The sequence below is a fragment of the Dysidea avara genome, chromosome 1 (assembly GCF_963678975.1).
Source record: "Dysidea avara chromosome 1, odDysAvar1.4, whole genome shotgun sequence".
NCBI classification, from domain to species: Eukaryota; Metazoa; Porifera; class Demospongiae; order Dictyoceratida; family Dysideidae; genus Dysidea; species Dysidea avara.
This window is the reverse complement of record NC_089272.1, coordinates 65,036,711-65,052,064: the sequence shown is the minus strand read 5'-3', so window position 1 is coordinate 65,052,064 and position 15,354 is coordinate 65,036,711. Positions and strand designations below refer to the sequence as shown.

Here is a 15,354-nt window from a genome sequence, read left to right as displayed (position 1 = left end):
ACTTTACATGTTATCATGTCGTCTTTTAGTACCTTAAATGGTATCATATCCACTTCTAGATGCTACAAGACTGTATGCAGGTTGACGAGGCGATGAAGCTTTATGAGAAAGCCATTAGTCTTCAACCAAACATTGCTAGTACTTATGTGTACCTGGGGTAGGTTGTTTCCATGGTGACAATGACATCTCACATTATCCTCATAGATTACTACACTTAATGGTGAGGAAGGACCTGGTTACTGCCTTGGACACAGTTGCTAAGGGACTGGATGTTGACCCTCACTGTATGCTTGTTTATATGACCCTGGGGTCATTGGAGATGCAGAGGTAACTAGGGGTGTGGCTAGGATACTAGTTTTCTATTGGCTGAATTAGGAACCTCACTAAGGCCATAGAGATGCTGGATAAAGCCATAGAAGTCAGTCACACGGACACTGATCTGTTACAAGCCTACAGTGTGAGGGAATTAGCTCAACTACAACAACAAGTTTGTGAAGACCTCAATATTGATCCTCTCGAAGTGATGAGCACTGCCGCAATGACAACTGTCTAATAATGTGTTTGTAATGATACAATGTTGCTATGTATTAATGAAGTAGGGACTCATTCAGGAATGGGTTGAGGTGTTGAAGTTATCTTTGTACTGTGTTTTAGTTAGTGTAAACTACATATTGTATAGAGAAAGGGATACGCTCTTCTGAAAGTAATAATAGATGGTCAAATTTCATCCATTTTAGCAGTAATGATGTAGGACATTAAAAGTATCACGTGTTTCTGAAATACTGTGTAATTATTAAAATTCTGCAGGCTGGTGCTCAAGCATTTCTCATCAGGATAGTCATAAGGAAGGGTTTGATGCATTCCCACGAAGTTTGTTAAAACCTTGTCATTTGTATGGCTTTGTTTTTCATCAGCTACTTTTCCAGATTGTTACAAGCCTCTTGCTATTGTGACACCATGTAATACACAATGTGATGTCTGACCATTTGTGCCTTTTTCTAAGATCTTTGAAAAGGGTTGTAGCTACCTGACAGTGCTCACTTATGATCATGGCTGAGAAAGTTTCTTTTTCTAACTATCAGAACACAACAAGTTGCCTAAATATTCCATTCCGTATTCTTCCATTATTTTCCTGTTATTACAGTGTCAGCAGTGCTATCAAGTCAGCACAAACTTCACGTTTGTGTTATTTTTGCACCTTGAAGAGGGGTCATTCAATAGGGTAGGGCCCCTGCTCTTTTGTGTTAATTTTTATTACAATGACTAGCCAAAATGTATGAACTCTATCAACATACCTCTTGGCCTGCTCATTTGGATTACAGTAGACCCTCGGTTATCTGAACACCCATCAGGCAATGGTCACAAAAGCGTTTGTATAAATGAATTGTTCAGATAACTGAAAGACCATACATTTATTATAGAGCTCTGCTGAAATACTCTAATACAACAGTCATTTCTGATAAACAAGAGTCTACAAGTCCTTTTGTACTATTAGAAGGTAAATTTTCTTGTGAATCAGATTAAGCTTGCTTCCTCTAGACTACTTCAGTTGCTGTATGAGCTAACAATTTAGGATTTCTGTCATATTGTTTGGTCACCATTTGGCCCCAAGGTAGGCTGTGCATGTGGATGTTACTCCCTTAAGCTTATTTAGCTCCACGGTAGGCTGTGCATGTGGATGTTACTGCCTTAAGTTTATTTAGCTCCACGGTAGGCTGTACATGTGGATGTTACTCCCTTAAGTTTATTTAGCTCCACGGTAGACTGTGCATGTGGATGTTACTCCCTTAAGCTTATTTAGCTCCACGGTAGACTGTGCATGTGGATGTTACTCCCTTAAGCTTATTTAGCTCCACGGTAGACTGTGCATGTGGATGTTACTCCCTTAAGCTTATTTAGCTCCACGGTAGACTGTGCATGTGGATGTTACTCCCTTAAGCTTATTTAGCTCCAAGGTAGGCTGTGCATGTGGATGTTACTGGTAGCTCTGGTAGAAACTTATTATTATGTTATCAGTGTGATGGAATTGAGTGCATACAGGATCATGGCCATTTGGAACATACTGCCTAAAGTGGTACCAAGAGTTAATAATAGTAGGGAGGGAGAGTATCCAACGCTGAATAGACCTATGTTAAATGAGCGCGTAGAGCGACCAGGATATCACCGTACTTTTTCGTATTTTTTCAAAGTGTTAATGTGAAAATATTTTTTTTAGTTGACAGCACGGATCCGATATTTACATTATTGGTACTACACAAGCCATACTTGTAGCACATGTCTGCGTATCCAATAGCCTCTTGAGTAGTGCGGACGAGTCCGTCTCGAGAAGAGCGAAGAGAAGAGTTATTAGCGTGTCCATGAAGATTGCTGGGAGCCTTGCTTTCAGCCAACATCGTCAGTAGAAGCATCTCAATAAATGCCTTCCATGATGTGGGAGAAGAAATACTCGTTCAAGAATCGAGCGCGCCTTCAATTGAAACGAGTCACTGTGCTGTCGAAGAACTGACCGAATTTCGAAGCGGTTCATCCAGAGTTGCAGTTCTCCAGTAGATAGTTACACGCTCAACAACAAACAGGTACACATTGTTACCCAGCGAGACACGCACATGAGACTTGATATCTATTCTGTGTATCGATTACTTGCGGCGGCCTCGTAAAGACTCTCTTTATGTTTGTTAACACGTCTGGCCAAGAAGCCATTCATTCTACGCGCTCATTTTACACAGGCCTATTGAGCGTTGGATACTCTCCCTCCCTACTATTATTAACTCTTGGTGGTACAGTGTAACCTCAAACCTCTTGGGACCAGGGGTGGTCAAATGTCCGTAGTGGGTATAAATAACCCTAAAGAAAATTTTGGATAATATCAATAGAACAGTCACTACTCTAATAAAGCAGTCATTTCCGTAGTTCAGTTAACTGAGAATCCTAATAAGTGGAGTCTGGATACTCCACTGCTAAAACTATTAGCTATGATGCAGTTTTGTGTATGTACATATGTAATTATGAAAAACAGTTAATTATAATGATGCTGTTTTTCCCTGACTAGAAGAACCATCATTATTGAGGAAAGTATGTACAAGTAAAAAGATTAAATGCATGTGGGTCCTCGGTCAACATGTGACCACAAACAAAACTAAGTATGGAACTATTGTGGGCATGGCAAGGAAAGACAAAACAAAGAACAATACAAAAATAATAAGCTACAATGTAAGTATTATCTAATCAGTGGTCCACTCCTTGCCAGAAAAATCCTTCACTCATATTTCATGTTTTTAGCATAAATTTTAGGTGGTTTTCAAGTCTTCAAATTGCAAAAATCCTGCAGCTTCTGGGGGTTGCACCCCCAGACCCCCCTGAAATTCTACTTAATATTATAGCCATACAACAATAGTCATGCTGTTCCCTATACTTGGCCCCCCTGTAGGTCAGGTCTGGAATCGTCACTGCAAGAAATGTTTGGATGATGATGATGCTTCTGCCAGTAGTATTTCAGCTTCAAGAAGCACTGCTTAAAAGGTTGTTAGTTTACTAATTTGTTAAGCTGCTTTACTGTAGCTGTACCCAGTTATACTGATAGTATAAATATCAGTAACTTTTAGTATATGGAACTGTGACGTGTTGTTTACTAAGTTTTAAACTCTCAGTGAATGTGGGTTTACTGAAAGGGGATATACCACTCTAGTAAACTAAGAAACTTTACAATGCCAATCTATACTGCAAGTCATTTTTCAGCAGGAGGGGCCATGGCCCCCTTTAGAATCGCCTATGATTTCTTGATCAAACCTTTCAATGTATTCAATTCAGGGTTAAACAAATTTGAAAGCATACTCAATAGAAGATCTAGAGAATGGAGAGCACATGCTCTTGAGCTCCCTCCATAAAATAATATGAGGCACTGGTACTACTATTATATAGGATAAGCAGTCTGTCAAATACTCTAATAGAACAGTCAGTACATTATAACACTTAACCATGTGTCTTGATGTCATTGTTATGAAAACTTTTCATCATCACATGGCCATGGACACACTTTACACTTAGCTATATATAGCTTGTAGGTTTTAGTGATCTTTTATATGCTAGTGGTTCATCTACCACATGTACACTGGGATGATCCACCACCTGTACACTGGGATAATCACTGGCTCATCCACCACCTGTACACTGGGATGATCACTGGTTCATCCACCACCTGTACACTGGGATGATCCACCACCTGTGCACTGGGATAATCACTGGTTCATCCACCACCTGTACACTGGGATAATCACTGGTTCATCCACCACCTGTACACTGGGATGATCCACCACCTGTACTAGGCATGAGGCTATTATGCTCCAAAAATTGAGCATTATGCTTTTGAGCAGTGCTCAGAAAATCACCTATTATGCTTTTGAGAATTGCCCATTATTCCCAAAATTATGCTACCATAATGCCAGTTTATTGCTGTACCAGACCATTTTTATTGATGTTTATTGTTATTGTTATTGTACTGCTTTACAGTGACCAGCACTGAAGGTCTGACAGCAACATGTGCTGCAGCCTTTAGAATTCTCCTAACCTAATAAAGTGATACCTGAGCCTAAGACTTAAAATTACTGACCAAATAAAGTGTAACAGAAAAGGGCCAAACTAAGGAAAAAAATCCCTCCTACCCCAGGAGTCGAACTGCAGGGAACCCAATGTCTAGTCGGGGCCACACTCAGCTGTCCTCCAGGAGGGATGGATTTTCTTCCTTAAACCTAAAGTATTTGTTATTGTGATGTTTAAGCTTCCAATAGTCTTGCTGGTTGCTGTATTAGAGTATTTCGTTTCAATGTGATTGCTTTATGATAGTAAATAATATTCAGTGACTGTTCTATTAGAGTTTCTGACTGCTCTATTAGAGTATCTCGATCTTTTTTAACGGAATTGTGCAATCTTTAACGGAATGCGGCGATTATGCCCGAAATTATGCCGGCATAATCGCCGCATCCCTAACCTGTACACTGGGATAATCACTGGTTCATCTACCACCTGTACACTGGGACGATCACCGGTTCATCCACCACCTGTACACTGGGATGATCACTGGTTCATCCACCACCTGGCACCTGCACACTGAGATGATCACTGGTTCATCTATAGTTGATCATGAGACACTCAACCCCTCTTCCAGGGCTGCCCACAGGGGGGACAACTGGAGCATTTTGCCCCGGGCCTCAGCCTGAAAGGGGCCCCAGGAGGCCCCCTTGAATACCTGTTCAGTGTTCCTCAGAGGAGCAGTGTAGCAAGCTTATAAATAAAGAGATATGGTCGGTGAGGCTAGGGGTAGCTATTGTCATTGTCAGCATGTAATGGCTTGGGTGAAGTTGTAATTCAGAATGGAAACGTCCTTGCCCCTGGGGCCCCACTTTAACTCTTTGCCCTGGGCCTCTTAACTTCTCTGGGCAGCCCTGCCCTCTGCTACAGGTGAGACACTCAACCCCTCTGCTATAACGAATATTCGTTTAAGAAATAATTATTGGTATTCGTTATTTGTTTAATACTCATTAATCAGACAATTACACATTTAATCTTGAAAAGCTTCAAAAACTGTAATCCGTTATTCTTTAATCTTCTAAAGACAAATAGGACTTTTCATAATAAGTTGTAGTAGTAGTCAAAGTGATCATGTCCCTTTGAGCACCTAGTTATACAGAAAATTCTTAAAGAATAACTCATTTGTTACTTTGAAGAATATTCGGTTTCTTAAATTTGATATTTGTTTCACCCCACCAAATTGAATCTCAGAACGTTAAATTTTCAAAATTTCCTTGGGGGGTAGAGTGACTCCTACCTGTGTGCCCCCCTAGCAGAATTTTGGATCACACCCCCGAATAGGGACTCTCCCACAATGGTATACAGTCACGTCTCATTACTTCATATATCTGGATTGTTATAATGAATGTTATTATGCTATGGTTATAAAACAGCACAACTAGTTGCTAGGTAATGATCAGGTTACTAAGCACTGGTTGCTAGGTGACGCTGGTGTAGATATAGCTGCCACTTGCCCACAAATGAAGTATACATCTGCAAGAGGGCATGAGATGCGAGATCACATGATCCTACTAAACATGTACCTCGCCTAAATCTGATTTCTGTGTTGCACTTTTCATAGCAGTTGCCAAGCGACCGAAGGTGTTATGGGGTAGCCAACATACATGTGATTTATCATCCTAACAACAAACAAAAATTAGCAGTATTTCCAATTATTACACACCATTCCAAATTCTGTTCCACTGGTATTCCCTAATGCAGCATTAATGTAATCTGTTGCTAACAGCAATGCTTCCTCCAACTGACTGTAGTTGATGTAAAGCGATAGTAATCCTCCGGGATTTGATCTCTATAGCAATAACAGTGTTTCCTAATACTATAAGAAACATTTATTCACCTTATATGGATCAATTAGCCACTGGGGGAGAGTCCCTCCCATAGTTACAATTCTCCTGGCAACACATAGTTGGTATTTGACATGTTCGTTATTTGATAGGAGGTGTTTCCGTAACAACATCCATGCATCATCAACAACCCTATAATGCATGAGATTTGCAGTGTTAGTTACCATGGTAACTACTGACGTAGTCTCCCTTGTGTTCACTGGAGTCTCAATATCATTGTGTCCCACCCACTGCCAGCTGTAATCTGATTGGCTGTTTCCAACTAGTTTCAATTTCTGAATGGTTGCTAGGCTGGTTGTCAAGCTGACACACCTACACAAGAGAGTATGTGGTCAAATGATACCATACAAGTATCTTGGCCCCATCATGGGGCTATTCCGTACAGTTGATGTGAGCTCAAAGGTAATGTTGAAAACAAACAAAGAAGCCAAATAACACTAGTCACTAATTATTAGATTGTGATCAAAGGAGGGCCGACACGAAGTAAGCACTATCAAAAAGATTTTGCATCCGTTTTAATTGCTGAAAACAATTTCTAAAGTAGATTGTAAGGTTCCCAGGAGACATTTCAAATCCATTTCGGAAAGAGTTTATAATGGGGGGGGGGGGGGGGGGAGGGAGTGTCCCCATTATATACTCTTGATTTTGGCCATGTTTATTTTCCCTGCTCGATATATTTGTCACCTATTTCATATGGTGAGCTCTTAATCACGTAAGTCTCCAATGCATCGTGCATTTTGAAATCAAACCATCGGGGTTGAGTGGGGTTGATTGCACCGTTTGATTTAGTGTAAGAAGTACTTTTGATTGGCAAGTATATTTTAGCCATACCTACCCGAAATAGGTTCTCTGTACAAACCCTATGGCTCACATGAATGTATCGGACCTTTTGATGAAATGATAAACAAGATCATACACTCACCTGGCAGTCAAGTTGTCATAGATACGGTCTAGTGACAAGTGTAAGGATCTTCCCAATTCAAATGCAACATCAAATAATCCATGTTGTACTAACAATGACATCACTTCCTGTGGGCTCATGTGACTACTTCCTGTAATATGTTACCATAGTAATGGGTAGTAGCAAGAGAACAAAATGGAACCTCTCTATAGCAGGTATCTTATACCGTTTAGAGAAATTCCCATGGACAACACAAGGATGGTGGGGACTACACAAGGGTGGTGGAGAGACTACACAAGGATGGTGGGGACTACTACACAAGGGTGGTGGGGACTACACAAGGATGGTGGGGACTACACAAGGGTGGTGGGGACTACACAAGGGAGGTAGTTATAAGGAAAAGTGTTTGAAGGAGTATCAGGCTGACTTCTTATGCAGTGTTGCACCGATATGCATTTTTTTAACATTTACCAACAGCCCATTTTCTTTGGCTTCTTGTATGGCTTTACTGGAGTAGTGATGGGGGTTTTCAGAAGCTTCTGGAACCACTCTACTAATTGATACTTGTTGAATAGCGCTGGGATCACAAATGAAGATAATATGCAGCAATACTGGTGACCTGTTAATTAAGACATCATTTGTGCACGAGTTGTCTTTAGCAGTTAAAACAGGTGAGAGCTATTTTGTGAGGTAGGCACTTGGTGAGGTGGGCACTTTGTGAGGTGGGCACTTAGTGAGGTAGGCACTTAGTAAGGTGGGCACTTAGTGAGGTAGGCACTTAGTGAGGCAGCTAGGCACTTAGTGGTGAAGAGTTTGAATGATTTCTGGCCTTGTAGTCATTAACAAGTGATGTATTGCTTCGCCAACTGAGTACCTAGTTTCAGGTGTGACAGTGTTAATAGTGGTGTTTGCCTTTATCTAACTATAAAGTCTTACAGTTTAGAGATTATAATTGATGTTTTCTTTGTACTATTCGTTTCTAGTAACCTTCCTTATTGGTCTAGCCTTTGTCTTCCCTGCTTTCTAGATTACGTGCACAAATGATGTCATATGTGAGCGATAATTTATACTGTTGCATATTAATGTCATGCTTCGAGGTATGAACCACCAACATGGACTAACTTAAAGAGTACTCCTTAAAGTTTATAAAGTTTCATAGCAGTCACCAATATTGTGAATTATGCCCAAGTAACATGCGTAGAATGGGAAGGCTAAAATACATTGGAGCCACTGGAAAACATGGTTTCGTGGTTAAAATAAAGTACTCCACTGAAGCCATAAATTTAATTAGATTCCTTGGTTGCTTATTGAAAATGGACGATACCCATTATTTGTCTATTCCTGTAACCGATATGCCGATATTCTTCAATTCTTCAGAACAGGGGAGGAGGAGCACAAAATCATCTAAAGTTTATTGTATTTGTAATGATAATGTAATCAATATAATTAATTGCATGGGCAGCCAATTTTAAACCAGGCGCACGCCAAAAGTGTGCGTGTGCACGCGCGCGCATGTGTGTGTGTTGTAGTGTGTGTGTGTGTGTGTTGTAGTGTGTGTGTGTGTGTTGTAGTGTGTGTGTGTGTTGTAGTGTGTGTGTGTGTGTTGTAGTGTGTGTGTGTGTGTGTGTGTATGTGTTGTAGTATGTGTGTGTTGTAGTGTGTGTGTGTGTTGTAGTGGTGTGTGTGTGTTGTAGTGGTGTGTGTGTGTTGTAGTGTGTGTGTGTTGTAGTGTGTGTGTGTGCGTGTGTTGTAGTGTGTGTGTGTGCGTGTGTTGTAGTGTGTGTGTGTGTGTTGTAGTGTGTGTGTGTGTGTGTGTTGTAGTGTGTGTGTGTGTGTGTGTTGTAGTGTGTGTGTGTGTGTGTGTTGTAGTGTGTGTGTGTGTTGTAGTGTGTTGTAGTGTGTGTGTGTTGTAGTGTGTGTGTGTGTGTTGTAGTGTGTGTGTGTGTGTTGTAGTGTGTGTGTGTTGTAGTGTGTGTGTGTGTGTTGTAGTGTGTGTGTGTGTGTTGTAGTGTGTGTGTTGTAGTGTGTGTGTGTGTTGTAGTGTGTGTGTGTGTTGTAGTGTGTGTGTGTGTAGTGTGTGTGTGTGTTGTAGTGTGTGTGTGTGTAGTGTGTGTGTGTGTTGTAGTGTGTGTGTGTGTGTGTGTTGTAGTGTGTATGTGTGTTGTAGTGTGTGTGTGTGTGTGTTGTAGTGTGTGTATGTGTTGTAGTGTGTGTGTGTGTGTTGTAGTGTGTGTGTGTGTGTGTGTGTGTGTGTGTGTTGTAGTGTGTGTGTGTGTTGTAGTGTGTGTGTGTGTGTGTGTGTTGTAGTGTGTGTGTGTGTGTGTGTTGTAGTGTGTGTGTGTGTTGTAGTGTGTGTGTGTTGTAGTGTGTGTGTGTGTGTGTGTTGTAGTGTGTGTGTGTGTTGTAGTGTGTGTGTGTTGTAGTGTGTGTGTGTTGTAGTGTGTGTGTGTGTGTGTGTGTGTGTGTGTTGTAGTGTGTGTGTGTTGTAGTGTGTGTGTGTGTTGTAGTGTGTGTGTGTGTGTGTGTGTGTGTGTGTGTGTGTGTGTGTGTGTGTGTGTGTGTGTGTGTGTGTGTGTGTGTGTGTGCGTGTGTGCACTCTACCTATCTATGTTTGTCCGAACACACCCATATGAGCAAATCCTTTTAGTGATAAAAGCAGTCGGTCTATAAAAATTAAACACTAAATGAAACTCATGTTTAACTTGAGCATAGGCAAGGTTTGCACTGAGGTGGTTTCTTTATGCAGGTTTGAAATACGGGTGCAGCGACTCTCTACAAACTTCGTGACCTATACCTTCCCATTGGGCTCTTCATGTAGTTAAATACCGAAAAACACTGTAGCAGGACTCTTAGGCTACTAGGAAATGCGTATCTCTTCCACTCGAAAAGGGGCATGTCCCTACATACGCAAATGAAAATGAAGGGTAGCCTTGAGGTTTCGTAGAGAGAATTTGCGGGGAAAACACTATAGACAAACTATAAAACAGTTGAGAAGATACTTCTGTGTGTAATAAGTTGTTGAAAGCGGTTTGTTCGAAATGCGCTTCCTTAGCAATGCATAGCAATGTAATTTGTAATTAGAGAATTATGAAATAATTAACCAATTACGAATACAATATATTTCCAGCTATATATAAGTAGCACAACATCAACTTGCTATGGAAGATGTCTCTAGGATGACTTTTAGGCAGCACACGTCATTTATGGGGGTCCCACTTAAACAGTACTACTGTACTGTTTGAAATTAGAACAGGGTATCTTGTAGAAATAAAGTTGGTGAACAGAGCCATTTTCATTGTGACAATTTTGATTGCTAATAAACGAAATCTAAATAGTAAATTCAATACTTGTAGCACATCCTAAGATGTTTAGTTGTACAACCCCACATAAAAATATGTGACCTGTGTGACCAACCCCCGGCTGGCCCCACTGACACCAGTCCATATTTGGAAATTCTACAGTATTATCCATACATAGCCTAAAATTACAATATCTTGCAACATGTGGTACATTTACCTGAGATTTCCATGGCAACCTCAGGATGTTGCCATAGCAACTGACACTTAGCAGAGATAATGTGATACTCATTAACAAGTTGTTCATATGTAATCACTTCCATGGCTTCTGTAGAGCAATAATTTTGATTGGATGTAATATTGGGAGTGATCACCTTTATCAGTCCCAGCAGGCCTGACGAGCCACTGGTAGTCATGGCAACACAACTTCAAACAACACAATGAGGCAGCATAATAATTCCTTTGACTGCTGAACTGTTCAATGATCTCATTACTGTTGCTAACAATTACCTCTCGACCCGTCCTATAACCAGCCTCGTACATTGCTGCTGCTCCTATGGCAACAAGGTTGTCAATGGTAACAACAGTTGGATAGTGACACACCTTTCCTGTAGTTGCTATGGGCAACATAATAGCTGTAGAGTAGCTCATAATATGAGTGGGCAGTAACCACATCCATACTTCGAGCCTTTGACTCTATCACATCTTCCACCTGTGTACTGCCAGTTACCATGGTGATTGGGATGAACTACATACCTCATTCTCCATTCCAGCAAACGAGAAACTGCATAACTTTGTCCACTGGTGCTCATCAATTAGAACTGATACAAAATGTCTCAAACAATCCATCCGTCTACAACAAGATCACATGAATTAACTGCTGCATTACATGATCCAGCTCACCTATGCTTGTCAGTGATGGTTACCATGGCAGCACATGCCCCTTCATATTGTCCAAGCTCTAAACAAAACTTGAACAATAATGACTGGAGGACACTCTGCAGGGAAATCATGTGATCCACATGGTGATCATGTGATCCAGCTTACATCATTAACATGTTGAAGTGCTGTCGTTACTAGCCGGATCATGTGATCCACTGGACATGAAGCCTGTTGCATCATGGAAACCACCTGTAAGATGCTAAATAAAAAACTCCATCCCACAATAGGCTAGATATCACAAAGCACAGAAGTTACTCAAATACTCTATAATTACACTCTCTAACTGTTTGCAGTTTTGGATAACAAAGGGCGGAGACCAACACACGAAACAAACACATCAGCTATGAATTAGCAGTTCTACTTAATGGAAATATTTTGTGGAACTTCTATACAATAACAACGTAATAACCACTAGTTCTCCATAGGCAAACAGCACATATAATCCTGCAAGTAAGAACTTTGGCAGTTTAATACTTAACCATTACTCATGGCTACCTATTATGGAATTTGTGGTCATTCAATCAACCACATTTAAAACAAATTTGTACGTGAAAGCTTTAGAGAATTATGTAATTCATATCTAGTGTTGTGTGGCTGCCCCTCTGATTAGAAATGAAGGATCTGGTCATCGCAGTATCACATGATAACTGCATAAATTATATTAACATTCCTTTGCTTCTGTAGTTAGGAGGTCGGCTAAAGTATTCTTAACAAATGCCTTTTACTGTGTACTTGGCGTTTAAATCGGATGTCTTCACATAGCATCACCATTACAAAGCCTGAGAAAATTTCTTACAAGTTATGCATTACTTCACAACCAAGTAATCTGATTGGGAATCTCGTAATCTGGCACAATTATGTGATTCTAGACAGACTACACTCTTAATCGAAGGGGCGGCCATGACAGACTAGTTCATGACATGAACCATCTGTCATTAGGATCACAATTTAACGAAGATTGGTAATAGTAACTTGGTCCAGTTTTTCATAACTTCATTACACATGCCATTTCAGCATGTATGTTACCTTGAGGTAGTAGGTTGCTAGGGGATCACATGACTTCTCACTGTTACTACAGCAATGTTTATACAAATCATCATTTCTACCTGTTACCATAGCAACACATTAATAGATGGTTATGATCAGTCACACCCACTTATTCCCATGGCAACAGCAGCGATAAAGAGATCACATGATTTGTCAGGGTCAGAGAGGAGGCATGCCTCAGCTAGAAGGAACTGGTGTAACCCGTTTAACTGGTACTGGGGCGGAAGGAGGCTGAGGTAGGTCTGGATTAACACCACATGTGCTAACAACTGGGTAGTGCTAGTAACTAAATACCTGAACATGTACGTGCTGGCTGTTGCTAAGCAACATGTTGCAAACTGACTTCCAGTTTGGAGTCCAGCTAATCAACAGTCAAGGAGTAGATCAATTCAAGGTGACAACAAAGACTTTATCAAGGTGACACCAAGGACTAAAAAATAAAGGATACATGGTTTCCATAGTGACACTGATAAATAGTGGCATGATATCCCGCCAGCTCTTTAGTCCTCGTCCTTCACTGATTGGCAGTCTCCTAGCAACACCTTCCCGCACTAAGCCGCCTAATTGTCCCCTCAACAAAACTTCCATTAATGAATTTTGATTATTTCCTGTAATTTAAAGATCTTGATACAATTACAGAAATCCCTACCCCTGATAGAGGGAATACCCATGTAAATTATGTATCTACTTGGGAAGTAGTTGTCCCAGGGGCTAAGCCAGCTTTACTTACATTTGTAGCAAGAGTACGCTACAACAAATTTACTTATTTAGTTGAGATAAAGAATTAAAAGTGCAATAATCATCGCACTTGTAAAGTACTTACCGCACACTGAGGTACATTACAGAATGAGTATAAAGATTAAACCACAAATAACTAATATAGCAATAATAGAACAACCACATATCTTCTATTACCAATGGAGTCATAAAGTATGTTAATGTAACAATTCTTTAATGCCAAATATAGAAATGCTACGCATAAAAAAAAGTGAGCCCTCACTATGCTGTAATACCATCATTCATATATTGTTTCGCTACTTTTTATCGCTTGGATCCCTTTAAAATTATAATCTTTAAATATACTATAGTACACACAAGTTGAGCTGGATCGTGATAAACAGCTAAATATGAAAATTGGATTTTTTTGTCAAGAAAATTAACAACCAGATGATTAGTGGTGACAGCAAAGGTGTCAACAACACACACATGTGGTTTAGCTCCATTACAAGTTCGGGAAAGGATTGTAATGGATAATGTACTTTATGGCTTCCCCATAGGAAATGCATTGTGGAAATTTTGATCGACTGTAAATATTGTGTCAAGCATTTGAACAAAAAGATTCAAAATATTTTTACTGGGTCAAGCAGTGCTACAAATGAGCCAAATTTTCAAGATCGCATCCATGAATTAGTAATGGGCCTATCCAAAACTACACGAAACCATACAAGTGCCTTATACTATCCGTTTATGAACGCTATACTTTCGCTACATTTCCACGTCACATCCGTGATGTTTTAGCTGGGAGCGTAGTTTGTACAGTAGCCTATGGGAGAATGGTAAGATAAGCGTATAAAAGTAGCTCTAGCTTTATCAGACACAATTGTGTTGTTTCGTTGTTTAAAATATGGCGGCACTCTAAGATGGCAAAACCCAGGAATGATGCCTCAAAGCAGGTATATTTTGCTCTGTGTGCTAATTAGAAACTTCCATAGATTCATTTAATGAACTGTAACTGCATTATGTTTGCAGCAATGTAAAAACCATGTAGGCTAATTGAAACAATGATGAACACTAGATTAACGTGATAACATGTTCTTTGTGCTGACTCTAATTAGTGCACATTATCAAAAAGCCTACTTCTAAACTTTGCCATCTTAAAATGTCATCTTTTAAACAAAAAAAAACGTAGTTGTGTCTCGTAAAGCTAGAGCTATTCTTTTATGCTCAACTTGCCATTCTCCAATGGACAATATCCGCAATGACGTTTTCTGATGTCACAAAACAAAATGGCCGTGCTAGTGTGGGGACTTTGTACAGGGAGGTATTGGGCGAGATAGTGTTTCCCTATGATAGCATTTATAAATTTGAAAAAGGGTGAAGGTGAGGCATATAGTATATAATGCAATACAAATAAGCCTAGTTGTATCCGAATTTAAATTTTCGGTCTGCTTTTCTTGTTGGAACGCATTTTGCATCGTAACGGTACGTGTACTACTTCTTACCTTTATTATCTCGTGGTTCCAAGCGTAGAAAACTATACTACATATATTTCGAATACTGCGTGCTAAAGTCTCTGAAGCCCCCACACTAACACGGCCATTTTATCAATTATGACATCAGATTTTGTCATTGTGAATATCATCCATAGGCTCCTGTAGAAACTACACCCCCAGTTAAAATATCACGGACGCAATGCGGAAATGTAGCGAAAGTATAGCATTCATAAAACGGATAGTATATGGCGGTTGTATGGTTTTGCGTAGTTTTGGATAAGGCCCATTATTAAATGCTTTTGAGGATCCAGCTAAACATGTACACTATAGGTTTTTGTTATAGCATACAGCTATACAAGTTTGACTGCTGTATTAGGGTGACTGCTGTATTAGAGTATCTCAAGTCAATCTCATGGCTAGTATAGTAAGTACTTTATAGTGCACTTAAGCTTCATTATGAGCTGTTCAGCTCGCATTTGGGCTTCCTATGTTTAATTGCGTACCCACAATTGAAGCAATCTGCATGT

At 40.1% G+C, this 15,354-nt stretch overlaps 2 protein-coding genes across 4 annotated transcripts in view; one reads left to right on the top strand and one right to left on the bottom strand.

The window, feature by feature from the left end:
* LOC136241408 (mitochondrial import receptor subunit TOM70-like) overlaps positions 1-614 on the top strand; it is a 47,421-nt gene extending 46,807 nt beyond the window's left edge. For all 3 annotated transcript variants that reach the window (XM_066032605.1, XM_066032601.1, XM_066032615.1), the window contains 3 exons: positions 60-157; positions 205-327; positions 376-614. In XM_066032605.1, the coding sequence (XP_065888677.1) occupies positions 60-157; positions 205-327; positions 376-553 (399 nt within the window). In that variant the 3' untranslated portion in view covers positions 554-614. The remainder of the gene's footprint in view (positions 1-59; positions 158-204; positions 328-375) is intronic.
* Positions 615-5,889: 5,275 nt separating this feature from the next.
* LOC136241337 (nuclear pore complex protein Nup160-like) overlaps positions 5,890-15,354 on the bottom strand; it is a 39,930-nt gene continuing 30,465 nt past the window's right edge. Inside the window, exons 21-36 of the mRNA XM_066032534.1 lie at positions 13,063-13,222; positions 12,909-12,975; positions 12,724-12,856; positions 12,594-12,673; positions 11,673-11,756; positions 11,529-11,623; positions 11,382-11,478; positions 11,229-11,337; positions 11,000-11,179; positions 10,846-10,953; positions 7,351-7,480; positions 6,609-6,740; positions 6,422-6,560; positions 6,248-6,373; positions 6,108-6,203; positions 5,890-6,057 (exon numbers count right to left, since the gene is read on the bottom strand). Of these exons, the coding sequence (XP_065888606.1) occupies positions 5,989-6,057; positions 6,108-6,203; positions 6,248-6,373; positions 6,422-6,560; positions 6,609-6,740; positions 7,351-7,480; positions 10,846-10,953; positions 11,000-11,179; positions 11,229-11,337; positions 11,382-11,478; positions 11,529-11,623; positions 11,673-11,756; positions 12,594-12,673; positions 12,724-12,856; positions 12,909-12,975; positions 13,063-13,222 (1,805 nt within the window). The 3' untranslated portion in view covers positions 5,890-5,988. The remainder of the gene's footprint in view (positions 6,058-6,107; positions 6,204-6,247; positions 6,374-6,421; positions 6,561-6,608; positions 6,741-7,350; positions 7,481-10,845; positions 10,954-10,999; positions 11,180-11,228; positions 11,338-11,381; positions 11,479-11,528; positions 11,624-11,672; positions 11,757-12,593; positions 12,674-12,723; positions 12,857-12,908; positions 12,976-13,062; positions 13,223-15,354) is intronic.